This window comes from Enhydra lutris, unplaced genomic scaffold (assembly GCF_002288905.1).
Source record: "Enhydra lutris kenyoni isolate GAN:26980312 unplaced genomic scaffold, ASM228890v2 scaffoldscaffold46, whole genome shotgun sequence".
Lineage (NCBI taxonomy): Eukaryota > Metazoa > Chordata > Mammalia > Carnivora > Mustelidae > Enhydra > Enhydra lutris.
Genome location: NW_019154130.1, coordinates 17,139,109 through 17,165,753, shown reverse-complemented (window position 1 = coordinate 17,165,753; position 26,645 = coordinate 17,139,109). Strand labels below are relative to the sequence as shown.

At 49.9% G+C, this 26,645-nt stretch overlaps 1 protein-coding gene across 1 annotated transcript in view; it reads right to left on the bottom strand.

The window, feature by feature from the left end:
- LOC111156506 (family with sequence similarity 222 member A) overlaps positions 1-26,645 on the bottom strand; it is a 52,655-nt gene that overhangs the window by 11,326 nt on the left and 14,684 nt on the right. The window contains 1 exon segment of the mRNA XM_022517445.1: positions 11,978-12,105. Within this exon segment, the coding sequence (XP_022373153.1) occupies positions 11,978-12,059 (82 nt within the window). The 5' untranslated portion in view covers positions 12,060-12,105.

Here is a 26,645-nt window from a genome sequence, read left to right as displayed (position 1 = left end):
TTACACACACACACACACACACACACACACACACACACACACACACACACACAAATGGTCAGGATGTAAGGATTGGACTGATTTTTTCCTCTACTGAAATCTCTGTCCACATGCAGGACGTACATCTACGTTTATTTAGGTCTTTAAAAAACATCACTGAATATACTTTTTCTCCACAAAGGTCATTTACCTCTTCCACCAATGTATTTTCGTTTCTTAATGATACCATAACGTGGCTAAAATGGATGGTTCCTAGAAAGACACAAACTACCTGACTGACTTATGAAGAAACAGAAAATCTGAACAGACCTATCACCAATAAAGCACTGGAATTAGTCATCAGAACGCCTCCCCACCCCCCCCGAAGTCACCACCACACAAGATCCCATGTCACACTCAGGGGTTATGGCTGGGATCAGAAAGCCAGGGGGTAAGTTTCAGTGAAGATGGGGAGAACTGGCACCTCAGCTGTGGCCAGCGGGCATGCACGACAGCACAGCTGCTCTGGAAACCTTTCTGGCAGTTCCTCAAAAGAGTTCAATGGAGAACAGCCATGTGCCCAAGCGACACAACTCTCCTCAGTTTCACCCGCAAGACCCATGGAAACCTACATCCCCACAAAGGCTTGTGCATGAACATTCATGGCAGCATACTCACGATCGCCCGAAAAAGTGGAGCAACCTGCACGTCCGTCTGTAGACACGTAAGGAAAACATGCCGTAGCCACACCAGGGAAGATTACTCGGTAATGACGAGGAATGACATATGGGTACGAGCTACTTGGGGGCTGAACCTCGAAAACAAAGGAAGTGAAAACAGCCAAACACAAAAGGCCTAACATTGTATGACTGCATTTATCTGAAACGTCTGAGACAGGCACATGCGGAGACAGAGGGTTAGCGAGTTGCGTGGTCCAAACTGATGGTTCATGGGTGTGGGGTTTCTGTCTGGGGCGATGAGGCAATGTTCTGAAACTTCATGGTGGTGACGGCAGCACAGCCCTGTGAATTCGCACTACAGGGTATTCACCGGTACGCTTGGAAGGCACAGAGCGTGTGGCGCATGTTACCATACACGGAAAGCTGTTTCCAAAAAAAAAAAAAAAGGGATAGTATCTTTTTTTTTAATGCAATTTCCAGCTCTTTAGCTGGAAGAGCCTGGCCTGCTGCCTGCCATTGTAAATAAAGTTTTATTGGAACACAGCCATGCCAAGCCTGGCCTGCTGCCTGCCTTTGTAAATAAAGTTTTATTGGAACACAGCCATGCCATTCATTTCCGAGCATCTGCGGCTGTTTCCGCACTACCACGTGGCCGAGCAGAGTAAGTTGCCATAGAGACCGTGTGGCCTGTAGGGATGAAAATATCAGAAAAGTTACAGGAAATGTTCGCCAGCTCCTGTGTGTAGGGGAACACGATGGCATTTGGATGTTGGCCTCATAGCTGCGATCTTGCTGAATTCTTCTGGGGTTTCTCTGCAGCTAGTTTTACTTCTTTCTAATCCTCGTAGCTTGTTACTTGTTTTCCCTCTCTCAGAGCCGGCCAGGACCTCTGCACCTCGTGGACAGGCAGGGATTTGGATCTTTGTCTTGCTCTGATTTCACCAACCCTCAGCTTGGCTTGCAGTGGGTTGTGCCTGGATGCTCTGTAGTGAAGGAAGCTGCCTGCCTTCCTAGGGTTAGAGCTGATTTTTATTTGTTAAATCATACAAAGGGGGCTGACTCCGTCTGGCCCTCTCGCAGCCCTTTATCTCTGAGCTTCTGTCCTCTCCTAGGCATGGTTCCTGTGGCGGGGGTGGCACTGGCCCTTCCTTCTGTCCCGAGGCTGCGCTCAGCAACAGCTACATAATTGAATCTGTCTACCAGAGGTTTGTCTTTAATTTTATTGGAATTTTAAATTGCTTTGTTTCTTCCGTATTTTATTAGTGTCAGTGGAAGCAGCTGCACCTGCAGGAATGCTCGTGTGGCCACGGGTCCAGCCTTCCGGGGTCAAGGTTGGTGGGTGAGGGGTGGGAATGGGGGAGAAGTGCCTCTCCCTGCTCCTCCTGGGTTAGCAAGCCCTTCCTCCCATGAAGATGAGAGAGTGGGCTGGAAGCCTTTTGTCCTTTTGTGAGCACGGGGAGGGGCGCTCCCACTCACTGCGGGAAGGTGGGACAGGTGATGTATTTGAGTCTGCCACCAGGCCCTAGGGGTTCTCTGTTGTTTTTAATCCTCACATCACAATCGAGTTAACAGGCCCCAAGACGGCCACTCACTCACTTGTCCAAGACCTCACACACATACCCCACTCAGGGCACAGCTAGGATCTGACCCCCCAGACCAGCTCTGTCTCCACACCTTTGCCCTGGAGGCTCATGCTCAGGAGGGCAGTATGAGGCACAGAGAGGCTGTGCCACTCACCCAAGGCCTGGCAGAGCAAGGATGGCAGCTCACGTCAGTGTCCTGGGGTAGCTGCCTCATCTCTTCCCTTCCTGGGTGACAAGTCCTGGAATGTCACCCCCATGCTCCCATGGTGCCTCTCTGGGGCTCTCTCCTCAGCCCGTACTTAGTGCAGTGCGCATTCCAAGTTTATGGATCAACATCATGATGAGAAAGTCAAATATTTATTATCAGGGAAGGTCCCGAGCAGCTGAGAAAAACACGCTTCTGTCCCAGGTGTGGGCAGGTCCTATCGGGGACCCAGGGACTCTGGCCAGTTGGGAGTAGCCCAAGAACTCAGGCCTGAAGTAAGGGAGGGGAAATGGACTCCCCTGCCCACTGTACACACACACACACACATACACCTTTTTTTCCTTCTTTTTTCTCTCCAGGTCACTTTCTCTAGTCACCTGTACACACACACACACACATACACCTTTTTTTCCTTTTTTTCTCTCTCCAGGTCACTTTCTCTAGTCACCTGTTCCAGCTGCCCAGGCTCCTGGACACAGGGCCACCCCCACGCCTGTCTCCTCTACTTGCCTGACCTCAGGCCCCAGAGAGGGAAATTGCGGCCATTTCTGGTTTGCTGGCCATGTTCTGGGCATATGTGGTTGCCATGCCTTGTGCAGGCTTATGCAGGCAGATCCCATTTTATAAAGAATGGAGGGAGGGCATCTCAGACCGGGCCATGTCCTCCCTTGACCAGGCTTTTGACATTATTGTCACAGGTGGGCAGAGCTGGATGGCTTCTTAGGTCCACCTGACTTGACCCCTTCTTTATAAAAGGGAGAACACTGGCCCTAAGAAGCTGACCAACTTGGCCAAGGACAGTACCCTTCACCCAGTTGAGACCTTTCTCCTGGGATAAGAAATGCAGCCAAGCCTATGGTCCAGTCACAAAGCTCAGGGAGAGCCCGTCCCATCTCAGCTCTGCTGGAAGGCCACAGGCACAACTGCCCCACAGTTATGCCCAGGAGGAAAGGGCAGGAGCCTCACTCTGCCAAGTGTCTAGGCCCTGACCAGCAGCAGGGCACCCAATGCAATTTGCTTATCTCCCTTCCTGCCTCCCTCTTTCCTGTGCTCTTCAATTACAGGCAGAGTCACTGTCTTTTCCAATCAGTGCAAAGATGTCAAAGGGTCCGAGCGAGCTGGAGAAGAAGGACGTCCTTGGTGGCCCCCCACACTATTTCGTTCAAGCCTTGGAGCAGGAAGGAAGGACAAGTCCAGGTCATCACGCCCAGCCTCTGCCTCCAGCCAGATGCACAAGAGCAATCAAAGGTTACAACACACAGATCCTCTGAGCCAGTAAGTCCACCTGGGGAAGACCTTTTTATTTTTAAACAAATACACATACTTGTACAAAGATCCATTACAGCCCTGTTCTGAATAGCAAGAGACTAGAAACCACCTAAATGCCCATCAACAGAGGGATGGTTTAAAATGTTATTCTTTATCCAAGTAATGGAATACAATGCAGCTGTTAAAAAGAATGAAGATATTCTTTCTATCACGTGGTGAATAACTGCCAGGACATATGAGTCATGAAAAAAGGCAAGGAATTGAGAAGGGGGGGCGGATATGAATGTTTATACGAAAGGTATTTATTGTTCCTCCTGAATGTGTATTTTTCAGGAGGGTATTTAAGAAACTGCCAACATTGGGGGGCGCCTTGGTGGCTCAGTGGGTTAAGCCTCTGCCTTCGGCTCAGGTCATGATCTCAGGGTCCTGGGATCGAGCCCCACATCGGGCTCGCTGCTCAGCAGTGAGCCTGCTTCCCCCTCTCTCTGCCTACTTGTGATCTCTCTCTCTCTCTGTCAAATAAATAAATAAAATCTTAAAAAAAAAAAAAAAAGAAACTGCCAACATTGGTTTCCTCTGAGAAGGTGAGTTATTTTTCATTTTAAATTCTTCTGCTTTCTGAATTGGGCACCATGGACAATCTATTCAGTGAAGTACTTAATTTAATAAAAGAGAATATGAGAATATGTTCTCTCTGAAGGTCATATAAAGGAATGAAAGGGACTGTGCATGAAAAACATATCCCTTGAAACCAAAGCCCCGCCCCCCCACCAAATTATCTGTCCTTGTTCTGTTTTTGATAAGGCAGACAAATATTTCTCTATACCCCTCTCTCTGGAAGAACACCAGCAGAAGAGTGAGCCTCAATTTTGAGAAATGTTGATATAATACCTTCTCTTCCTACAAATACCCCCAAAGCAACATGGAACAAAAACACAAGTTCCATTTTTTGGCAAAGTTAGGAGACCACTAAACCCCTAAACAACAATGGAGAGGCTGCCCAAACGCAACAGCGATCCAGTGGGGAGTTGAGGGAGGAAGCAGAAAGAGTGCCATAGCTGTGCATTTCAGAAAGAACCGGCAGCATATACTTCCCAACTGTGACCGATACATCCTGTATGAGTCTAAACAAAATCTAAACCCTCTTTTTTGCAGTGAAACCAGGAATGCAGCAGCTGGTTATCAACCTTCCCTAGGCCCATGTGGTTCTGAAAAGCAAAGAAGGTAGGGCTAAATAAGAAATCCCACTAATAAGCCGTACTTGTAGGAACCAGTTTGTCTCTGAGGCCACTGGAGGGAAATAGCTGGGCTGAGAAAAACTCCAGAGGCAAGTAATAAAATTGAACCAGGATGGTACTTAATCAAAAGGAAAATGAGACAGGCAAAGCCTATGTAACAGCTGGCAAAAAAAATAAAATAAATCCCACTTCCCATCAGAAAATGTAGCCACAGATGAGACGAAGATTATAGCCCAATATTTCACTGTGAGGGAAAAAAAACTTTGTAAACAATTGTTTCTATAAAACAAAAACACAAGGCAGATATACAAGAGTAGAGGGAGGGGCGCCTGGGTGGCTCAGTGGGTTAAAGCCTCTGCCTTCAGCTCAGGTCGTGATCCCAGGGTCCTGGGATCGAGCCCCACATTGGGCTCTCCGCTCAGCAGGGAGCCTGCTTTCTCCTCTCTCTCTGCCTGCCTCTCTGCCTGCCTCTCTGCCTGCTTGTGATCTCTGTCTGTCAAATAAATAAATAAAATCTTAAAAAAAAAAAAAAGTAGAGGGAAAAACTTGTAAAAGCAAAAGGGGAACATGGAATGTATAAAGAAAACAAAAAGTTCAAAAAAAAAAAAGTGAGCAAAGTGAAAAGGGTACATCAGGAAGATAGGCAAAAGACAGACAATCTTTGCTTAACTAGAGTCTCCAAAGAAGGAAACTGAAATAATATAAGCCTGGGAGATCCCCGTCAAAAGGGCATGGTACTGTGTTCCGGGAAAAAAAGACTCTCAACGGTCAACCCCAAGGCACATGCTAGTGAAAGTAATAACATGAAAGACATGGAAAGATCTAAGTGAAATGTAAGAAGGAAAAATCAGGCTTCAACTTCTCCATGGCAACATCTGACAGTAGAGGAGAACACGGTATGGTCTGTAAAGATCCTCAAGGAAACAAGTGACCCAGGGAGGATTTTTCACTCATTCAAGCAGAAGGTCGACAAGATATACCTTTCTGCACTTGCAGGAACTCCTGGAGTGTTGTTCACTTGAGGCAAGCCATATACCCACGGACTAGCTTTGGGTGATGGGAAACTAAGGCACAAGAACTGGTGGTGAGCAGTGACCCTATTTCTCTAGGAGACAGACTGAAATTAACTGTGGGACTGTGATCAACATTACAAATCCTGGGAACAGTGTAATGGTATTACTAATAACAGATGGTTGGGAAGGGGAAAGAGAGGAATGGCAGAAGCACATAGATATCCTCATATTTAATAGTTGGGATCAAAAGATATATGTTTTTAAGATTTTTTTTTTTTTTTCAGTAATTTCTACACCCAACATGGGCCTCGAACGCACAACACTGAGATCAAGAATCATATGCTCTAACGACTGAGTCAGCCAGATGCCCCAAACAGTATTTCAAACTGATGTCAGGTAAGGGCACCTGGGTGGTGCAGGCTTGGTTAAGTGTCCGACTCTCAGGGTCACGAGATCGTGCTGTGTGTTGAGCCCTGTGTTGGGCTCCGTGTAGAATCTGCTTGAGATTCTCTTTTCTGCTCCCTCTGCCCCTCCTGCTTGTGCTTGCTCTCTAAAATGAATAAGTTAATCTTAAAAAAGAAACTGATGTCAGGTAATGGAGGCTTAATATGAAGAAGTGAGCTCTAAGAAAATGTTGAGAAAAAAAGGAAATATATCGATTTCATAATTTTGTTCATTTTAGGAACAGTATAGATACTGTTCCGAAGAAATAGATATCAGGGTATTATTTGAAGTTACAGCACTAGAACAAGGACAGCCTTCTGTATGATCAGTAGGTACACAAAAAGCACAGATCACATAGAGAAAGACTTTTTTAAAAAGATTTTATTTGAGAGAGAGAGACTGAGCAAGAGAAGCAGACTCCCCAGTGAGCAGAGAGCCTGACATAGGGCTCAATCTCAGATCATGACCTCAGCTGAAGGCAGGTGCTTAACCAAGGGAGCCACCCAGGCACCCTGAGATAAGACTTTTCAAAGCAATTAAAATAAAGCACAAAATAGATCAGACACCTGTCATATCAATAAATGTAAATGGCTTAAAACATTCAAAAAATTTTAAAAAGACATTCAGATTGTCTCACAAAGCTTAATCCAACTCGATGGTATATGAGTCATGTCTAAACCAAGTAATTCAGAACGGCTGAAAGGAAAGGACTGGTAAAGTTTCAAGGAAAATGTGAATTAAAAAAGCAGAAGTTACCGTTGTATTAAGGCAAAGAAAGATGCAATTCACTACAAAGAGTTAAAAGATTACTATCTGTGTGTTTTAAAGGACATGCAGGATGCCACACCTGTACGTGCTGCAAGAAGAAACAGACTGGGAACACATGAGTAGTAGGTGTCTAATTCATTTCTCCATCCATGACAGGTAAGCAAGGATACAGAAGACATAACCAACATAATTAATGGGGGAGACATAACTGATATACACCAAGCTCTGAATCCCCCTTCTTTTCAAGCCCCATTTGAAAAGTCATAAAACTCACAAAAACTGATTACATCACAAAGAAAAATTTAAGTCCAAAAAAGTGGAAATCATGGACAACATTCTCTGATCATAATGCATTGTAACTAGAAATAATTAATTACAAAAGCACCTGCTACCGGAATGGACAGATGAAATTCAAATGAGCCTTAGGTCAAAGAAGAAATCAAAACCAAATTATAAGAGATTTTAAAAATAATGATAAAAATGCCTTCTATTAGGGCACCTGGGTGGCTCAGTGGGTTAAGCCTCTGCCTTTGGTTCAGGTCATGATCTCAGGGTCCTAGGATCGAGTCCCGCATCAGGCTCTGCTCAGCAGGGAGCTTGCTTCCCCGTCTCTGTCTGCCTCTCTGCCTACTTGTGATTTCTCTCTGTCAAATAAATAAATAAATAAATCTTAAAAACAAAAAAACAAAAAACAAAACAAAACAAAAAAAACCTTCTATTAGGACCTGTAGGGTACAACTAAGGCAGTGCTCAGAGAATTCATAGCCTTAATAATTCCTTTTTTCTTATTTATCAGTAGCAAGAATTAAGCTTCTAACTCATTTTTTAAGAAGAAAAGTACAAAGAAGACCTTAATAAAAACATAAATTAGTGAATTAGAAGCCAGAAAAGGGTAATTACTAATAAATAAATCCTATAGATAGATCTTTGAGGAGGGGAGGTTGGTGACCTCTTAGCTAACCTAATCAAGAAAAAATGGGGATGGGGTAGGGGAGGAAAGCACAAAATACACAAGAAAAAGGATGAAATCATCATTTAAAAGAACAGTAAATTAATTTGTTCAACCTCACGAAAGTAAATTTAACAACTGGATAAAATGAATACTTTTCTAGACAGACATAATTTACCAAACTCATTCAAGAAGCAGTAGAACAATGATAACAGATCAATTATTACAGAAGATCAATCATTACAGAAGAATCAAAGAGCTACTCTCCCACCCCAAAGAAAGGCACTGGCCCAGCCTGTTTCACTAAGGATCAACTAATCTTTAAAGAACAGAAAATCCACTTCTACTTAAACTGTCACAACTGCATAGAGGAAAGGAGGGAAGCCTCCATTTTCTTTACAAGGCAAGCTTAACAGTGATTGCGAAACCCAACAAAAATGTGTTCCAAAAAACTGAAGACTAACTTCACAGATGAAATTTTCTAGCAAAACCCCTAGGCAGCCAAGCCAATCCAGCAATATACTGAAATATTCACCATGACCGAGTGGGATTCGACCAGGAATGCAAGGATAGTTTGATGTTAAGGGATTGCTGTCATTATTCCTATTAAAAGATTAAAGGAAAAAAACCTACAATAGTCTTCACAGACACTGAAAAAGGATTTGGTAAGATGCAGCTTCCATTCTTAATTTTTTAAAAATTCTTAATAAAACAGGAATACAAGGACACTTATTTAACCTGATAAAACATCCATCCCTGAAACCAGCATTTTGCATGATAGGGACATCCTAAAAGCTGCTCATTTAAGTCAGGAATGAAGCAAGCATGTCCATTATCAGCACCATTATTTTTCACTGTTGCAAGGATCACAGCCAACACTATTAAGACAAAGAAATTAAGGTATAAAACCTCCGAAGTACATGCACATGATAAAACAGAGTAAATGGAAAATCTAAGAAACCAAATGGAAAAACCATTACAAACAATAAAAGAATTCAGTAAAGGGGCAGGAGTTAATAGCCTTTATGTAAATAGCCTCCATTTCAGGAAGAAAAGACTAGCCAAAAAAAGGGATAACTATCCAGAATTAAAACTTTTAAAATGTGCACGGATCTAGGTGAAACGAATATTAAAACATTCCCAGGGACACAAAAAAGTTGGAACAAACCGAGGGTTTCTCATGGCCCTGGAAGGCATCAACATAAAAAAATAATTTCTTCCTGAATTATAAATTTCCATGTGATCCCAGAAAAAAAAATAAAATAAAATAGGACTTTTCTTCTTACCCAGATGAGCTGATTCTATAGTTCAGTCAGAAAAATAAATAGCCAATTTCCACTTCTAGAAATTTAGGGTAGGGGACCAACAAAGAACAACAAGCACCACCATATAGTAAAAGGTGTTGTGTACATGCTACAGTGCAAATGAACCTTGAAAACACGCCGCTAAGTAAAAGAAGTCAGTTGCAAAAGACCACATGCTATAGGGTTCCCTTCTTAGGAAAGAAGAAGGGGAATGAGGGGTCGGGGAGTGACTGCTGGTGGATAAGAGTTTCTTCCTCAGGTGATAAGAATTTTCCGAAATTGACTGGGGTGATGGTTGCAAAATTCTGTAAATATACTAAAAACCATTAATTGTATAAATCACATGGGTGGGTTTTATGGCATGTGAATTCTATTTCAGTAAAGTTGTTAAAATTCTCTGTAACAACTCTGTAACAATTAAAACACCATCGCCCTAATGACTTGAGTATGCTTGGATCTATACCTTACATTTTATACCATGTATTTATTTATTTTTATTTTTTAAAATTTTTATTTATTTGACAGAGAGAGACACAGCAAGAGAGGGAACAGAAGCAGGGGGAGTGGGTGAGGGAGAAGCAGGCTTCCTATCAAGTAGGGAGCCTGGTGCAGAGCTTGATCCCAGGACCCTGGGGTCATGACCTGAGCCGAAGGCAGACATCCAACAACTGAGGCACCCAGCACCCCTATGCTCTGTATTTAAAAAAAACTAGAAGAAACCTTGGGGAACTTAAAAAAAAAAAAATCTCAGCATGAGGAAGGAGACATTCTAAAATCCATGACCCAAAATCCACAGGCCCTAAAAGGAAATACAGATTTCACTTCACAAAGACAAATGGCAGAATCAAAGACAAATGGGGAGTTGGGAAACCATACGTAATTCAGATGACAGACAGAGGTCTAATTCCATCATATACAAAGAGCTCCTGTAATTCAATGAGGACAAAAACTACCCAATTGAAAAAATGGACTAAGGAGATGAATAAGTTCAAAGATAAAACAAATGGCTCCAACATGAAAAGATATTCATCCTCATTCATGTTAAACTTAATTTAAAACTGCACTGTGATCCTACTTTCACTGATGAGGTGACCAAGCCTAGAAGTGTGATACCATGCTGTGATGGTGAGGGGGTGGGCAAACAGGCTATCTCACCCAGAGTCATCTGAAGATGTCAGTCAGACTACATCTATCAAAATTACAAAGGCAGGCGGGCACCAGGGTGGCTCAGTCGTTAAGTGGCTGTCTTTGGCTCAGGTCACGATCCCAGGGTCCTGGGATTGAACCCCGTGTCGGGCTCCCTGCTCAGCAGTGAGTCTGTTTCTCCCTTTGCCCCTCCGCCTGTTTGTGCTCTCTCTCTCAAATAAGTAAAATCTGAAAAAAAAAAAACAAAACTTAAAAAAAAAAAAAAATACTCAAATAAAAATACTTAAGTAAAATACTAAAAAAAGTAAAAATACTCAAATAAGTAAAATCTAAAAAAAAAAAAAAAGATAAACACCTATTAAGAAAGGAAAAAGAGGCACAGCATAAGCACAATGATGAATGGCAACCAATCCTGGGCTACAGGACAGAGCTAACAGGGAGACAGCTGTCCCCCTACATTTAAAAAGAGAGTGACAGCACATGTGCATGAGTGTGGAGGGTGGGGGGTGGGGAATGAATCTTAAGCAGACTCCAACACGCCCAGTGTGGAGCCGGACATGGGGCTCATGACCTGAGCGAATTCAAGAGTCGGACACTTAACTGACCACCTAGGTGTCCCCAGAGCTGTCCCCTTTGAAGAGACAATAATTGTTCATTTCTAACTGAGAGCTGTAGTTCAGGAACCTGGGCCTATGTTACCAGATACTCTGAAAAAAAATTTTTTTTTTCCCAAGAGACATCAGAAATCCAGGTTATTAGGCAAATCTCCCTGTTTTCAAATGTTCCAAAGGACTTCAAATTAAAAAAAAAAAAAAAAAAAAGACCCTATGATGGCTAAAAAAAATCGGATCAGAGAGTTTGGTCTTCCTGTCCTAGAGGGTCAAGGAAGACAGCCCCTTGGAGATCACCTTGTCCAGCTCTGTAATTTGACACACTGAAAACGCAAGACCCAGAGCGGGGAAAGACATGCCCAAGATCACACAGCAAATCAGGCCCTGAACTGGGATCCCACTCAGGACTATGTGCTTCTGCATCGTCCTCCTCTCTCCCAACAGCACCAGAAAATCATGGTGAGTGAGACAGACACGGGGCATTGTGGGTTCCCGGGCAGGGGGGTCCTGGGGAGGAGGTCACACCGTGCAGGAGTTACCCACCCAGCCAAAGGGTGGGTGCCACTGTTGGGGAGGGGGGTGCAGCATAGGCAAAGGCCTAGAACATGGAGAGCTCTGGACAGGGTGGTGGTGGGTGGACGATTCCTGCTGGGATCTGCCCCACAGAGCCCTGACGTGGGAAGAGCTGGGTGCATCCGGGAAAGAGCACTCTCCCCCCACCCCCGACCATGGACTCAGGGGGCAGAAGAAGGGGACAGAGACAGGGGCTGGGAAGGCTGTGCACTCACACTTGCGCAGATCCAGGCTCTTGCTCGGGCAGGCCAGGTGCTGGCCCGGTGGGTTCTGGGTCCTCTGGAGACAGGCCAGCATGGCTGAGCTGGGGGCCCGCGGTGGGGCACACTGTGCAGCAGGGTCCCTGTGAGGAGGGAGATGAGATGCTTGTCACTTGGGCTGCTCTGTGCCCGCCTCCCATGTCCCCTGGCTGGCAGTTGCTTCCAGCAGCCTCCCCACTACGTGGCAGAACATCTGATACTTTCAAAGCAGATGCCCCTTTCCCTTATCTGACAGAGGAGTACGCTGAGGCCTGGAGGCATCAAAGGAAAGAAAGGAAAAGAACCCACATCTTGGGTGGTGGATTTCCACCATGTCACAGGGGACAGTGCGGGGGGTCGGTAGAACAGACCGGTGGGTCACCTCCTCCAAGGGGCTTCCCTGATGCCGCCAGGCCTGGTTAGATCCTCACCCCCTCCCTGTTTCCTCAGCAGGTTGCCCTTCCAGCCAGGGGTGGCCTGTGGCCCTCTTGTCGGCACCTGGGAGTGGGTCTGTCCCTGCTTTTCAGTTTTGAGCTCATGGAGAGCGAAGACTCCATATGGTCACCTCTGGAAGCGACACTGGGGCCGGGGTGGGGTGTTGCCCGGGAATTGCCAGTGGGCGCCTGGGTGTTCCAGTGTACTGAAGAGTCCTGGGACATTCTCACAGCACCCCCGGGGGAAACGTCCAGGACAGCATTCCCGGGAGAACGTGTGGTCTCCAACCCTGACCGGTGCTGAGCCTGAGCCCAGGTCCCCCAGGGTTCCCAGAATGCAGAGGCCCTGATGTGCAGGGTGAACACAGGCCAGGTGGGGCCTGCCCTGGAGGCCATGGAGAGGGAGGGGTGGGTTTCTCTGCAAGACCCCTCCCTTCTTCTTGTCCCAGTTAGGAGCCAGCAGCCCGACACCCCTGACATTCACCGAGCTGACCCTGGCCCCCCCCACCTCCTGACCTCACCCCACCCCCGCTGGTGTCCTGAGCAGCCAAGCTGGGCCAGCTCAATCCTCCTGCCAGTTCTTAAAAAAAGGAAGAAAGACAGGGGTTGGGGGGCGGTGTTTAAGGGGAAGAAAGGGAGTTATTTAATACTAAACAGGTGTCTGGAGCCCTTAAATTCTGCTGCTTTCTTCTAATAATGAAGTATTCATGAGGAAAAGCCTTTTTTCACTACTTTCTTAAGATACTAATTTCACAACAAGCTCCTTGTTACGGAGCAATTATTCCAATCTTGAATTTCCCCGAGACGGTTGCAGCCTCCTGTCTGTCCTGGCCTCTCGGTAAATGAAAGACAATCACGTAACCACCTTTCATTATGCTCTATTTTACTTTCAGCAAAGGTACCCTGAAAGAAATGATTTACTCTGAAAGGGACTTTTATTCAGTTTCAAAACCAATTTTCTCCTATTACTGTCTCAAAAAAAAAAAGAAAAAAAGAAAAAAAAGTAGGGGGTGGGTGGGGGAGGGGAGGCAGTTCGCATCCCCCTCCCTACCCCCCAGTCGCCAGCCTTAAGGCAGGCAGAGCTGCAGTATCCACTTCCCGGCTTTGATTTCTGGTAATTTTAAAATATGCCATTACAATCAGGCAGAAATTATACAGTTTAAAAAGGGAATGAAGTGGGGTTTATTGCAGGGATGAAAGCCCTTGACAGCGGGAAGGAGGTACCGCTCCTGGGGAACAGGGGACCTGGGCCCTCTAGGACAGAGCCACACACTCACACTGCCCCACTAGGACAGCTGGGGACGTGCGGGCAGGACGCCGTTCATGTGCATTCCATTCGTCTCCCAAGGTGGGTGCCCACTGCCATCCTCCTGAACGTGAAAGTCCTCTCCATCCACAGATGGGGAAACCCAAGCCTGAGAGAGGCAGAACCCCGCCCAGGGCCACCCTGCAGGCACTGGCTAGATGAGCCTGCTCCCTTACAAGTGGGCAGCCCCCCCCACCCCGGCTGGGCTGGAAACCTGGGACCTACAGACCCCTGCCAGGGCCAACCATGGGACCTCAGGGGAGCTACTACCCTCCTCTTGTAAGTAGAGGCTCCCTTATCCCTCCCAGGTCATTACCCACCAGCATTCTCACCATGCCCAGCAGGCCCCCCTCCCCCTGCAGATCCTTTCACTGTGTGCCAGGGGCCCAAGAAGCCCAGCCCCTGTCCAGGTCCGCCCCTGCAACCCCATGGGTCACACACGCTTTGCAGCTGAACAGGGCAGGCTTGGAGCTGTAGTTGTTGGGGATAAGGGGCAGGCTGCCTAATCTGGGGCCTCTCTGGACCCCATCAGTTGCCCTCTCTGTGGGGCTCTGGTTTTCAGAATGCTCTGATGATGGATGCCTAAGCAGTTCAGGAAGCCGAGAGATCACCAGCTCAGGGGGCGATAGAGGATCCCCTGGAAGGGACAGCATCCACTCAGCTCAGTACGAACAGCCTGGATCACCTCAGCCTTGCTTCTGGAGGCCCCGCAGCCCGAGAGACCATCTCTACTGGAAGGCGAGGAGTTTTTCTCTCTGTGCCTCTAATCCCAGTTCACTGCTCATTTTCCCAGGAACCCTGTGCCTTGCTGCTGGGGCAGGTCGGGGGTCATGGTGGGAGGGGACAGGAACCAGCCCAGCACGGTGATGAGCAAGTTACCACCAGTTCCCACAGCATCCAACCAGCTACAACAGGACAGAGTCAGGCCCAACATTCTTTGCCTATCCCCCCCACACCACCCGCCCTGGCCAGCTCTCTTAGCCCTCCCTCCAACTGGCTGCCCCACACCTCCAAACCTTTGCCTGTGCTGGTCCTCTGCCCAGAGAGCACCACGACCCCAATCCATTTTAACTCAGACTCTGGTTCAGCTGTCCCTCCCCTGGGCATCCTCCCCTCCACAGTCCTAATCACACCAAGTTGTAATTGCCAATTTTCATGTCTGTCTCTCTCCACTGGACTGTGAGTTTCTCAGGGGCAAGGACCGTGTCTTATTTGTCTCTTTCTCCCGGTGCCTGGCAAAGAGTAATCATTTAATAAATAGGTGTTGAATGACTGGCTGAATCAATGAATCAGTTATTGTCAGATGAAGTGACCAAGGCCCAGAGAAGCCAAGCATCCTGCACAAGGCCACACAGCAAGCTGGGGACTGGAATGAGGCAGGTGCCTAAAACACTCCTGTTCTTCCCTCGAACCCACCCTGCACCCCTCCCTGCTTGGCATCATCCCATCTGCAGAAAGCCAGCTCCTCTGAGGCCCTACCCTGCCTCATGACCAGCCCCCTCACCCTCCCCCCCATCAGGGACCATCCTGGGAACACTGCTCATTTTGAAACCCTATCTGCAAATCAGGCTGTTTATAAGCCCAAGGTCTTTTGTGACTTTAATAAAAAAAAAGGGGGGGTGGGGGGGAGGGAGGGAGAAAATGTCGCAAGCCTCAATGATTAGAATGCTTTGGCATCATTCCTGACGTGGGGGCTGATAAGACGTCTTATCTCAGAGGCACCTCTAGGAAAAGGTCCCCTCCACCAGATAACGCCCCCAGCCGTCGATATGCCCTTTCATGGCTGAGGATTTAGATAAAGGAAATGTGACAGGGGAGGGGAAAGAAAGGAAGGAACTTTCCCAGTCCGAGGAGGAATGGAGTCTGTGCGACTTGCCTTGGCAGAACAATACACAGAGGATGTCTAAAGGCTGTCTTTATTTTTATTAAAAGAACAGGGAATTGGGGCCTTTGGCCCTCCCTGCCTTTTGTCATCTCTCCCTGCCTGTCTGGCTGCAGGGGACCTGAGGAAGCCCCCAGCCAGCGGGAGGGGGAGCTCACCAATAACCACATACATTAGCACTAATAAGAGCCCTGCCCATTTACCGAACATTCCCTCTGGGCCACCTCCCATGTGCCTCCTGTCCGTTACCCCTCACTGCCACTTCCTAGCAGCCTCTGTGGGTTCTGTTGTTAGCCCCATTACACAGATTAGGAAATGGTCACAGAGAAGGGAAGTAATCTGCGTGAGGTCACACAGCTTTTAGGTGTCACCCCAAACAGAGACCGCACCCTAAGCCTCACACACGTGCAGCCCCCACACTTGGCTCCATCGTGATGGGGGGTGTGCCCGCAGGCCCTAGCTCCCTGGGCAGCTGGACAGGAAAGAACGGAGGCTAAGGCCTGCTTCTCCCCAGTGCCCAAATCCACTTTGATTCTGCTCCAGCAGGGGCTAGGATCACAGGGAGGGAGGTGAGGAGGGGAAGGAGGAGGGGCTCCCAGGAGGCCGCTTACTCATCCCATAAACATCCACAGAGCACAGCGTGTGAGGCCTGTGTTGGGCAGAACAATACCAAGAGGAATAAATCGCAGACCCTGCCTCTGGGAGAACCATTCTGAGGTGGCTGTCATTTACCCACCCATTCACTCACTCACTCACTCATTCATTCAGGCAGCAAACACTCCCTGAGCATCCTTTGAGAGCCATCCCTGTGCCATGGGCCCTATACAAAAATCGGTAAGAACGTCCTGCCAATCCCTGGGGCCTGCTTCTCCCTCTCCCTCTGCCTGCCACTCCTCCTGTTTGTGTGGTCAACTAAGAAATAAAATCTTTAAAGAAAAAAAAAGGATGTCCTGCCAAAGAGAACATCCAGTAAGAACTGACTGTCTACTCCCAAATCCAACCCACTGAAAATGAACTTTCCTGGGCGTGTGGGTGGCAGAGTCAGTTAAGTGTCTGCCTTGGGCTCAGGTCATGATCCTGGGGTCCCGGGGTCCTGGGATTGAGCCTCATGTCAGCTCCCTGTTCAGTGGGGAGTCTGCTTCTCCTTCTACCCCTCCCCCTACTCCTGGACTCGCTCGCTCTCAAAAAACAAATAAAGTCTTTAAAAAAAAGAAAAGAAAAGAAAAGGACTTTCCTGGCTTCTCCCTCCAGCTACTGTTTCCCGAAAGTGGCAGGTGGGCAGAACCCTCCCTCATGCATCCTGCAGGTCCACAGTCTGCCCCTTGCCAGGCCACGCTGGCCCTAGAGTGCCACCAAGTATGAAGATGTGCCTGGGTTCCACAGCAGGGTGAGGCTGTGACCTCATGAAAGCCAGGGCTACACTTCCAGAGCCTGTCCTTCCACACTCCTGGAGCTGCCGACTCTGGCCTCGCTGGCTCTACCCAAGGCCAAAGACTGGCTGTGGCTTGCAGCAGAAGGTCATGCCAGGCCCGTCCCAAGGTCCAGAGTAGGATTTCACTGGGGAGAGCCAGCCCTGGACGCCTCTGGGTGGCACCTGCCCGCACCAGGGCTCTGACTGGCTCAGTGACCTGGGGAAAGTCTCAGTCCCTCCCTGACTCTGTTTCCCTCACTGAATCTTGATGGGGAACAGCCCAGAGGATTTTCTGAGAGGCACTTCCAGCTTGGACATGAGGGGATGTTTCACGATTTGGTTTTCAAACAATCCATGTGCAAGGCAGCAGGCTAGGACCTCTGTTGACACACAGAGGGAGTTCTGGGTGCAGCCTGTACTTAAGGAATTTAGAAGCTTGAATTGGGATGAGTCAGGGAGCTGGAAAAATACAGCAGTTCACATAAAACGCTGGGGTGGATGTCTAGGACCATGCTATTCCTCAAGGCCCCACAACCTTCACAGGGGAGGGGGGAGGAGCTGCACACAGTTCTCACCCTGATCCCTCCCGGAAGGACAGGAAGCCTTGTTCTTCCCCCTGCCCTGGCCACAGAGTCTGACCTCCTAGTGCAGGGAACAATGTGAAGTGGTGATGAGAGGCCCAGTGGCTGGGACAGAGGATGAGCACTGGATTGGGAGCCTGGGAGAGCTGGAGTCAGATCCTGCTCTGTGGCCCTGAGACACTTTTCTGTGATAGTCCCCAGCACCACAAGCCAGGCCAGCACAAAGCCTCAGGAAGAGCAGTCCTCCTCTCTAAACAGTGAGGGACAGGAAATCACCCGCACCTGGCCAGGACTGCTGTACCATAGGGAGTCTGGGTGCACAGCCCCTCCCCCACAACAGGAGGCTCCACTGTCTCTTTCTTCCTCTTCCCTCTCTCCCCCTCCCTTACTCCATCTGCCTCCCTGTCCTGCTGCTTCCCTTCTTTTTTCCTGCTGTCCCTTCTTCTTGTTCCCTTCCTGGCCCCACTCTCCCCTATTCCTTCCGATTCCCTCCCTCTGGCCACCCCCCAACCCACCCTGTCTTTCAAGGCAGCCAGAGTAGAAGCCCACCCCCATCCTCGTCCTGCAGCCCCCTCCCCCATCCCTGTTCTGAGCCTGAGGCCTTCCAGGGGACCCTGTTAATAATTAAATGTTAATCTAAAAAGCAATTTGAGCTGCGGCTAGGCAGATCTGGTTAGAGATTACATTAGCATGGAGGAGGCGAGGGTAATTTTCTTTAACCCCTCTCCTGATCTCTCAAGCCCAAGAATCTTCAAGTCACACCGCCACTCCTGATTAAACTGGTGCAGGGCTGGGCTGTGGATAAGAGGTCTGTGAAAAGTGATTATTTCCCCACTGCCATTTGGGTCTCAGCACCAGAATGGGATTTTCTCTCTCTCTCTCTTTTTTTAAAGCTTGGGATGGAGGGGCATTGCCCCCTTCAGCAGGAGGCCTCATCTACTGCCAGGATTAGTGCCATATCCATACCTACTCCCACGGGGCCAGAGGTCTCTCTAAAATGCAAATCTGGCCACAAGGCATACCTGGCTCCCTCTGTTCACCACACAGAGATGGATGCCAACCCTGGGCCTGGGAGAAAACTCTCCATTCAGTCTCGGCCCAGCTCTGGCCAGGACACTGGAGCCAGACATGTGGGTAATTCTGGGCCAGCAGGAGAGACCAAAAAGTGAACCAATAATCACGAAAGCCAGAGAGCAGGCAGCCACAGCTGGGGCCCTTGGGTGGGGGGGCACGAGCTTCTTACCACCATCCTTGCAGGCCTTTGCCTGTGGAATCCCTTCTGCCTGCCAGCAAGCCCTTTCTGAGTCTCTACCCACCCCATGAAATTCTCCTTGACTTTCAATTGAAGCTCGATCCCTCAAGGGCTTCTCAGAGACACACATGGTGCTTGATAAATGTTTGATCAGTAATCGAACTAATGGAGTTCCTCATGTGGCTCTCTCTGATCTCTCCTCTGTGGGTTCACAGTGCTGTGACCAGTGACTGTGCACAGTGGGCCCCCAGAAAACCATCTCCTGGAGGAAGAAGGGGCCAGAAGCACAAGGCAGGGCTCAGTGACAGGTTCCCAGCGGGCAGTTCCCCGGAGCACTTCAGCACCATGGCCAGCTCCCTGTGCACGTGCCCGGATAAAGGAGTGGGGCGGAACTTGGGAGCCTAGTGACGTCAGTGGCGAGGGGACCTACCCTGAGCAGCACTCCAGCCTCTGGAGATGTGATAAATTAAGCACCTACTGTGTGTGAGAGGCTGAGAGAGTGACAGACCCTGACAGCGGGGAGGGGGCATCAGGGGCAATTACAAGGCAAGAAGACAAGTCGTAGCCAAGGTGGGGCCAGCCTACCTACCCTAGGGGTGTCACGGTCAAAGGACAGACCCCTGCCCTCATAAGGAGGATTAACAATAGCTTCCAGTCTTTGGATCCCATGTCTGAGCACTTTATCTCTTAACTGTGATGTGCAGGGCACGTCGCTCTGAGACTCAGTTTCCTCCTCAAAAAGAGGGGGTTAATTCCACAGACTGTACAAGGGGTTGTACCCCGGATTGTACTAATAAGGTGCCAGGGTTATCGAAGTACCTGCCCAACTGGTAGCTGTTATTAGTACAGTTTACGATTACCACGAGCAGGTAGGTGGTAAACAGCCAGGTAAAGATGGAGGGAGAATGGGTCTGAAGCACAGGATGGCACACTCAAGCCTACGAAGATGTGAAAAATCAGGGAGTGTGAAGAACTTGAAGCAGCTCCAGGAGGGAGAAGAAACCCTCTTGATGAATTACCAAGAGCAGCCCATCTATGTTAAGGCCAAGCAGGGTCACCAGGGCAGAGGGAATTGGGGCAGGGAGCCCAAGTGCAAGGCGGCAAGATCCACCTGCTGAGGACAAGTGCTGGCTCAAGGCAGGGAAGAGCTGAGAGAAGGTGCTGGGTGGATGGAGGGCTCATGGGGGGGTTGAAAACTGCTCTCTCTCACGATGGGGTGAGGTGGCAGCTGCCACTGGCATCAGACCTGGTGAGCCCTCTCCCAGAACCAAGGGCCACCCAGGAGCACCTAGGGAGTGAGAGGGGTGAGCACTAGGGGCAGGGCTCGTGCTCAAGAAAGCGAGCCTTCGGGAAGCCCAGCAGTCCAATCACAGACACTCCCATCCAGCTTCCCCTCCCTGAGAGCCAGATCCCAAAACAGGAAGTGTGGGGGGAATGGTGCGATTGTATAAGTCACTCCTTCTTCCCCTAGTTCTGGCCTGGGCTTAAGTGACAGCCAGATCTCCCTTGTCACCTTCCAGCCAAGGGGTGAAGCTGGGCATCAATATACTGATGTCATCAGCAGAAATGTCCCAACCCAGTTTTTTTGCTGGAGGTCATAGAACCTTTGTGGAGGAGAAACATACAAGTGGAGACCAAAATGATACTGGGTGCTCCCACCCATCCTCTCTACCTATCCCCCCGCTGCACTCCCCAGGTTCTTACACCCTACAGTTCAGGGTTAACCCAGCAACAGGGAAGGAGAAAATCTAATAATCAGAGCAATAATAGGAGCTGGTTTTTATTTTTAGTGTTCCCATGGGCTCAGCACTTTCCAGACACCACCTCATTTAGCCCACCCCACAACACAGAGAAAGAGAGGATCACTGGTCTGTGCACCCAGGAGGAAATAGTGGCCAGGGACGGGGGCTGTCCAGGGCTGCAGGACAGGCAGTTAGTTGGTGGAGGGGGCAGGGAAGCCCAGCAGAAGAGGTGGGCCTGGGCCAGACTTAGACCCCAAGGGCAGAGAGGAACGGAAGAAAACTGGGCCCAGGGTAGGAAGGCAGGCTTAAGACACCAGGAGAGAGAAGCCCAGGTTGGGGGATGCGCTGAGGGGAGGGCTGGTCTGAGCCAGGAGCCAAGGATCAACAGATGCTTCAGAAGATCAGGCTAGAAGAGAAATGAGCAGAGCCTTTGGGACGGGGTGGGAAAACAGGACAGGGAACAATACTATCAACGTATTTATAGACATGTTAACTCCCCAGAGCCAAGCCCTGCTTGTTTGTGGACCAGGTGTCCTTTCCTGTTAGCTGGGCTGGGGGTGGCGGTGCAGCGTCTCTAAGCCCCCATCATCTATCCGCAGGGTACCATGATCCTAGCAGTGGGATGCTGGGGTCAGACCACCTGGGTTCAAATCCCAGCTCTGCCCCAGGCTGGCAGTGGGACTGTGTTTCTCTCTAGGGAGACTGACTCTTCTTTGTGTTTCTACTTCTAATTTTTCTTTTTTTTTTTTTTAAAGATTTTATTTATTTATTTGACAGACAGAGATCACAAGTAGGCAGAGAGGCAGGCAGAGAGACAGAAAGGAAGCAGGCTCCCAGATGAGCAGAGAGCCGGATGCAGGGCTCGATCCCAAGACCCTGAGATCATGACCTGAGCCGAAGGCAGAGGCTTTAACCCACTGAGCCATCCAGGCGCCCCTACTTCTAATTTTTCTACAGTAATCATGCATCCCTTCTGTGTGTGTGTGTGTTTAGGTAACTTTTTGGAAAGGGTTTTCAACCACAGGTCTCCTGGAGGCAAGGAGCTGGACATACTCTAAATTCTTGGCTGTGACAGGGAGCAGGAAGAGACAGGGAAGAGACGGTGGCCTGGGAAGGTGGGGATGAGTAGAGGGAGAGGCAGGGGCAGGAGAAAGCCCAGAAGCTTTGAAATCTAGCAGTGAAGAAAGCAAGTGTGGTCCAGGCAGCCCTCCAGCAGGTCCTTCCTGCAACTCTTCCACAACAGACTGCTGCTCTGATCACATGCCTCATCACGTCCCAAGGTCCCAGGGCCACTTCATGCTATTCTCTACCCTGAAGGGGCCAGGCTGGGCTTCCACGTGGAACTCACTTCCTTCTCCACTCAAAACTCCCCCGCTGGCTCCCACAGCATTTCTAACAATATCCTCTATGGCTGTGTGTGAACCCCCTCCCCACTTGGGTGCCCACACTGTCCCTCTGCCTTTGCTTACCCTGACCTTCCAGCAGGTCAACCTTGGTCTCATCTAACGACCTTTGCACTTAAAATTCTGTCTCCACCTAAATATTCTGCCCCAGGGTTCTCAGGTAGAAATATAATGTAATTACAAGTTTTCTAGTATCCACAAGAGAAATTACTCTTTTGTTTGTTTTTTTAAAAGCCCAACTTGGGGCTTGAACACACAGCACTGAGGTCAAGAGACACAGGCTCTCCCGACTGAGCCAACCAGGCGCCCTGGAAAATCATGTCTACTGACATATCTTATGTAATCTAATATATGCAAAATAGTATCACTTCAGCATATAATCAATATTTAAAAGTGACTCGTGAGATTTTTTTTTTTCCACACTAAGTCTTTGAAAGCTGGGGTAGATTTTGCTCTTCTAGGACATCTCAGTTCATAAGGGGTGGCACTCTCCATGCCAGCTCTAACTCCTCATTCACACGTCAACTCAAACCTCACCTCCTCCAAGAGGTCCTCCTTGACTGCTCCAGCCACTATCCCATCACTGGCTGTAGTTCCTTCCTTGTCACTACCACTCCGAAATGACCTTATTGATGAATAGTTTAGCATCTGTCTCCTCTACCAGAACACAGACTCTGCTGTGTGTGCCCACTGGGGTGCACAGGTGGTAGGGGATGGGGGTGGGGCTCCAGGGCCCTTGTCTGTGCACCTCATTCCAAATTCTACTCTCAGTGAGGAAAGGCAGAGGCCTGCATGTGTGTGGGGGGGTGCTGGGAGGGGGGCAGATATGCACAAACACACACACACCCACACACACACACACATAAAGACCCCCACCCCCTCCTCCTCCTTCTAAAGAGCAGACCTAGAAGATGGGCCTCCTTTCAAAATCAGCCCGGCGCGGAAAAACAGCTGTGACAGCACAAAGCCGAGATTGAATCAGCGACGGCCCGATTGCCTGGTGACGGTTACAAATGATCTGATGTGGAAAAGACAGGATCAGATGTGTGCGGAACAACGGCTGCTCCAAGCCCCCACATGCCAGACAATGGGCTGCTGGGCGGGCGGGCAGGCAGGCAGGTGGCTCCCAGAAGCTGAGGCCGGAATGTGCCCATCGGTGTGGGGCCCACTCTGTGCTAAGCCTGTCGTGGGCCCTTCCTCTGGGCCAGGCCTGGCCTTGGCCTTGTCCGCCCAGGTACTCACACAGGCCCCACCTGACAGGACGGTCACTTCTACAAGGCGAAATCAGGCATTGCCCAAATACCCAACACCTGGGAACAAAGTCCTCAGCCTGAGACCAAGTGCTGAGCTCTGGGCAGCTGGATGCTGGCTGAATTTTTCTTCATTGGACTTGTTTCCAGATACCAAAAGATGCCTTTCACATTCTTCCTACTTCTTATACCCACCTAGCCCCTAGCCATACATTGGTCCCCGACAGCCACAGGAACCAGCTCTTACCCTCCCCACCAAGAGTTGGGGGGGAATGAATCCCCCGTGTGCGAGAGCCCCTAGGCTCTCAACCACTTAGTAGTACTGAATGTCAACTTCGGTGACACTCTACACTGCCCTGTCGAGAAGACTGAGTCCTGGGAGAGACTGTGGCTTGCCCAGAGGTGCACAGCTGGGAAACGGTGGAGACTGGGGCCTCGGGGACCCATCTCTAGGCTCTTGTTACACCAAAGCCAGGAACACAGGAGATGCTCAGTATATCCCCTTGAACGAGGGATGCACTGGGCCTCTCCTCCTGGACCACTGTGTGGCCCAGGGCTCACATGCTCTCACAGCTTCCCTCTCCAGTCACCTGCCCTGGCCCCTGGCACCTTTCCCATATTTCACTGCACAGCATACCTACCTCTTCCGTCCTATCAACCCCTCCGCACAACTGGAACACAGGGGACCCTGGAGAGCCAAGTGGGGTTTGACAATGCAGGTGGGTGAGTGGGATGTGGGCTGGGCAGCAACAGGAGCTCCACCCTCGAGGATGTCAAGGAGGCTCCAGGGCTGGGAAGTTTCTGGAAGCGGGGAGGGGAAGGGCTCCTTCCTCACGAGGTCTGGGCAGGGGGCTGCTTCACCCAGCCTGGAGCCCATCCTGAGGTATAGGAAGAGCCATGCCTCCCATTCTCCAGGGGCAAGCAGAGCTTCAGAGAGGCCCAGGCCAACTGGTCAGATGTGGACGTGAAGGCAGGTCTGCTGCACCCTGAAGCCTGTGGCAGAGCCATGCCAAGGGAAGGCTGGGATTCTAAGTGGGCACCCAGTGTCCCATGGGCCACTTCTGCGAGGGGCTCTGTGTCACCTCCCCTGGACACCACCCTGGGCCTGAGTAGTGGGCATGACCGCAGGCCAAGAGGCTGATTCCAAAGGGGCTGCCCTGAGTACCATGAAGCTAGCCTTCCACCACCACCACCACCACCACGATGGCATCCTACTGGGCCTCATCCTCCAGGCTGGAAGGTGCTGCCTGCTTTAGCCCCTGATCAGCAGTATCCGGGAAGGCCAAGGCACAAACCCAGAACCCCAACTCTGCCACTTCCAGCAGGCCCTGCTTGAGGAAGTGACCAGGTCCCTTGAGGGCCTCAGTTTCGCCATGTGAAAAACAGGGCTAGAAACAGCAGCTCTGTCACCTGGCCATGGTGAGGACGAAGCTGGATGACGTCTGCATGGAGTGTGGTCACTTCCTCGGTGGTGCCCTCCTAGCTCCTTGAAATCCCGCCCTCCTCGGCGGCCCATGGCGCTGGCAACGTCCGCCCTCAGCTTTCACCGTCAAGGGCTAGAGATGACAGCAAGTGGCTTCAAAGAGGTGAAGGAATTTGTCCATGGCCATACAGAGCAGGGCGAGGGGACCGGGGAGGTACGTGTGGCCCTGGCCTGGGGACCCTTGGCCTCCAAGACCTAAACCCCAACTCCTTCCAGCACAATTTATCCTCAACTCCCAGGGACAAGCCCCCACATGTGCCCAGTGAGTTAAAGCCTCTGCCTTCCACTGAGGTCATGATCCCAGGGTCCTGGGATGGAGCCCCGCATCGGGCTCTCTGCTCAGCAGGGAGCCTGCTTCCTCCTCTCTCTCTGCCTGCTTCTCTGCCTACTTGTGATCTCTGTCTGTCAAATAAATAAATAAAATACTTTAAAAAATAAAAAAATAAAACCTTGCCCAAGCCCCACCTTCGGTGCCTGGCTGCGGAGACCTAGAGACCCAGACACAGAGGAGATGATCAGGCATACGCCTTGCAATCCCGACCCCGGCCAGATGGAGCTTCAGGGGAGCCCAGGGAAGAAGGGTTGCCCCCGGGAGCAAGGGGGAGCATCTTAGCCCCTTGATGGTATGCTCGGGAGCCACATGGAGCACAGAGGCACCCGATGGGCTTAGAGAGCCAGATGAGCTGGTGGGGGAACCCCACCCCGCAAGCAGATGCCAGAGATAGTTGTTCACCCAGTGAATCTTCCTAACCCCCCTGAGGTAGAGACTCTTATTATCCCAATCTTCTGGGAGGGTAAACTGAGGCAGAGAGCAAGGTGGAGCCACTTGCCCAAAGCCATCCAATAAAGGACTGGTGAACAGGGATCGGAACCTATACCCATTTAGCTCCGCGATCATGACCACCCCACCCACGGCCCCTCCATCTAAGGAACACAGGGCAGGGGTGGTGGTCTTGACAGCCAGGCTGAGGGCTCAGCTCACCACCCGCAGACCACGGGGAGCCACAGAGGAGGTGTGGTGATTATGGTGAGGGCTCTGGAGCTGGCCTGTCTGGATTCAAAACCCAGCTCTTCCACTCAAGCGACTGTGCAGCCTTGGGCAGGTCAACTAACCTCTCTGGGCTTATTTCCCCATCTGAAGGAAAGGGCACAGGACAATGAGGTTGAATTTGGGCACACAGTGAATTTCACGTGTTTATTAAATTGGAAAAAAAAAGAAAAAGAAAAAAACCTGAAGGCTGGTGGACGGAGACAGTGCCTCATCAGGTTTGGGGACAATCTGGTTGCTGGGCCTAGGGCATATTTTGGCTCAGCGCAGTGGCCACAAACTGGCCTGGCCCAGCCCAGCCCAGCTTGAGCAGAGGTGCTGGCCCAGGGCAGGGGGCGGCGGCAGCTCAGGGCCTTGCTGGGACACGCGCTGGCGGGTGCGCGCACACGGCTGTGTCTGTTGCCGCAGCAGCTTCTATGCAAACATGTTAATTTGTTTTCATTTTGTGTTTTTTTTCCCTCGCAGGATAATTGGGTGAGTTTGAAGTCTTGGCGAGGCTGCTGATTATAGCTATTTGGGTGGTGCCCTCGTGGGGCTCTGGGCCCTGCCTCCTGCCTCTGGCAGTGAAGGCGGTATCTGGGGGTGTCTGGAGGGGTGCATGGGGCTGTGGCCGGGTTCTGGGGGCTCTAGCTAGCTGGGGATGGAGAAGGCACGACATCCTGGGGCCCACTGCATGCTCCCTGCCCAGAAAATACCATATCCCCAAAGGGTGCAAAATCCTACCCACAAATCTTTTCTCTGCCCTGTTTGCTGTCCTTTAAAAAAAAAAAAATTATGACATGGTTGCCAATATTAAAAAGGAAAGAAAAACAAAAATTTCACCCCAAATTCTCATTGTCTGGCAGGTCTTGA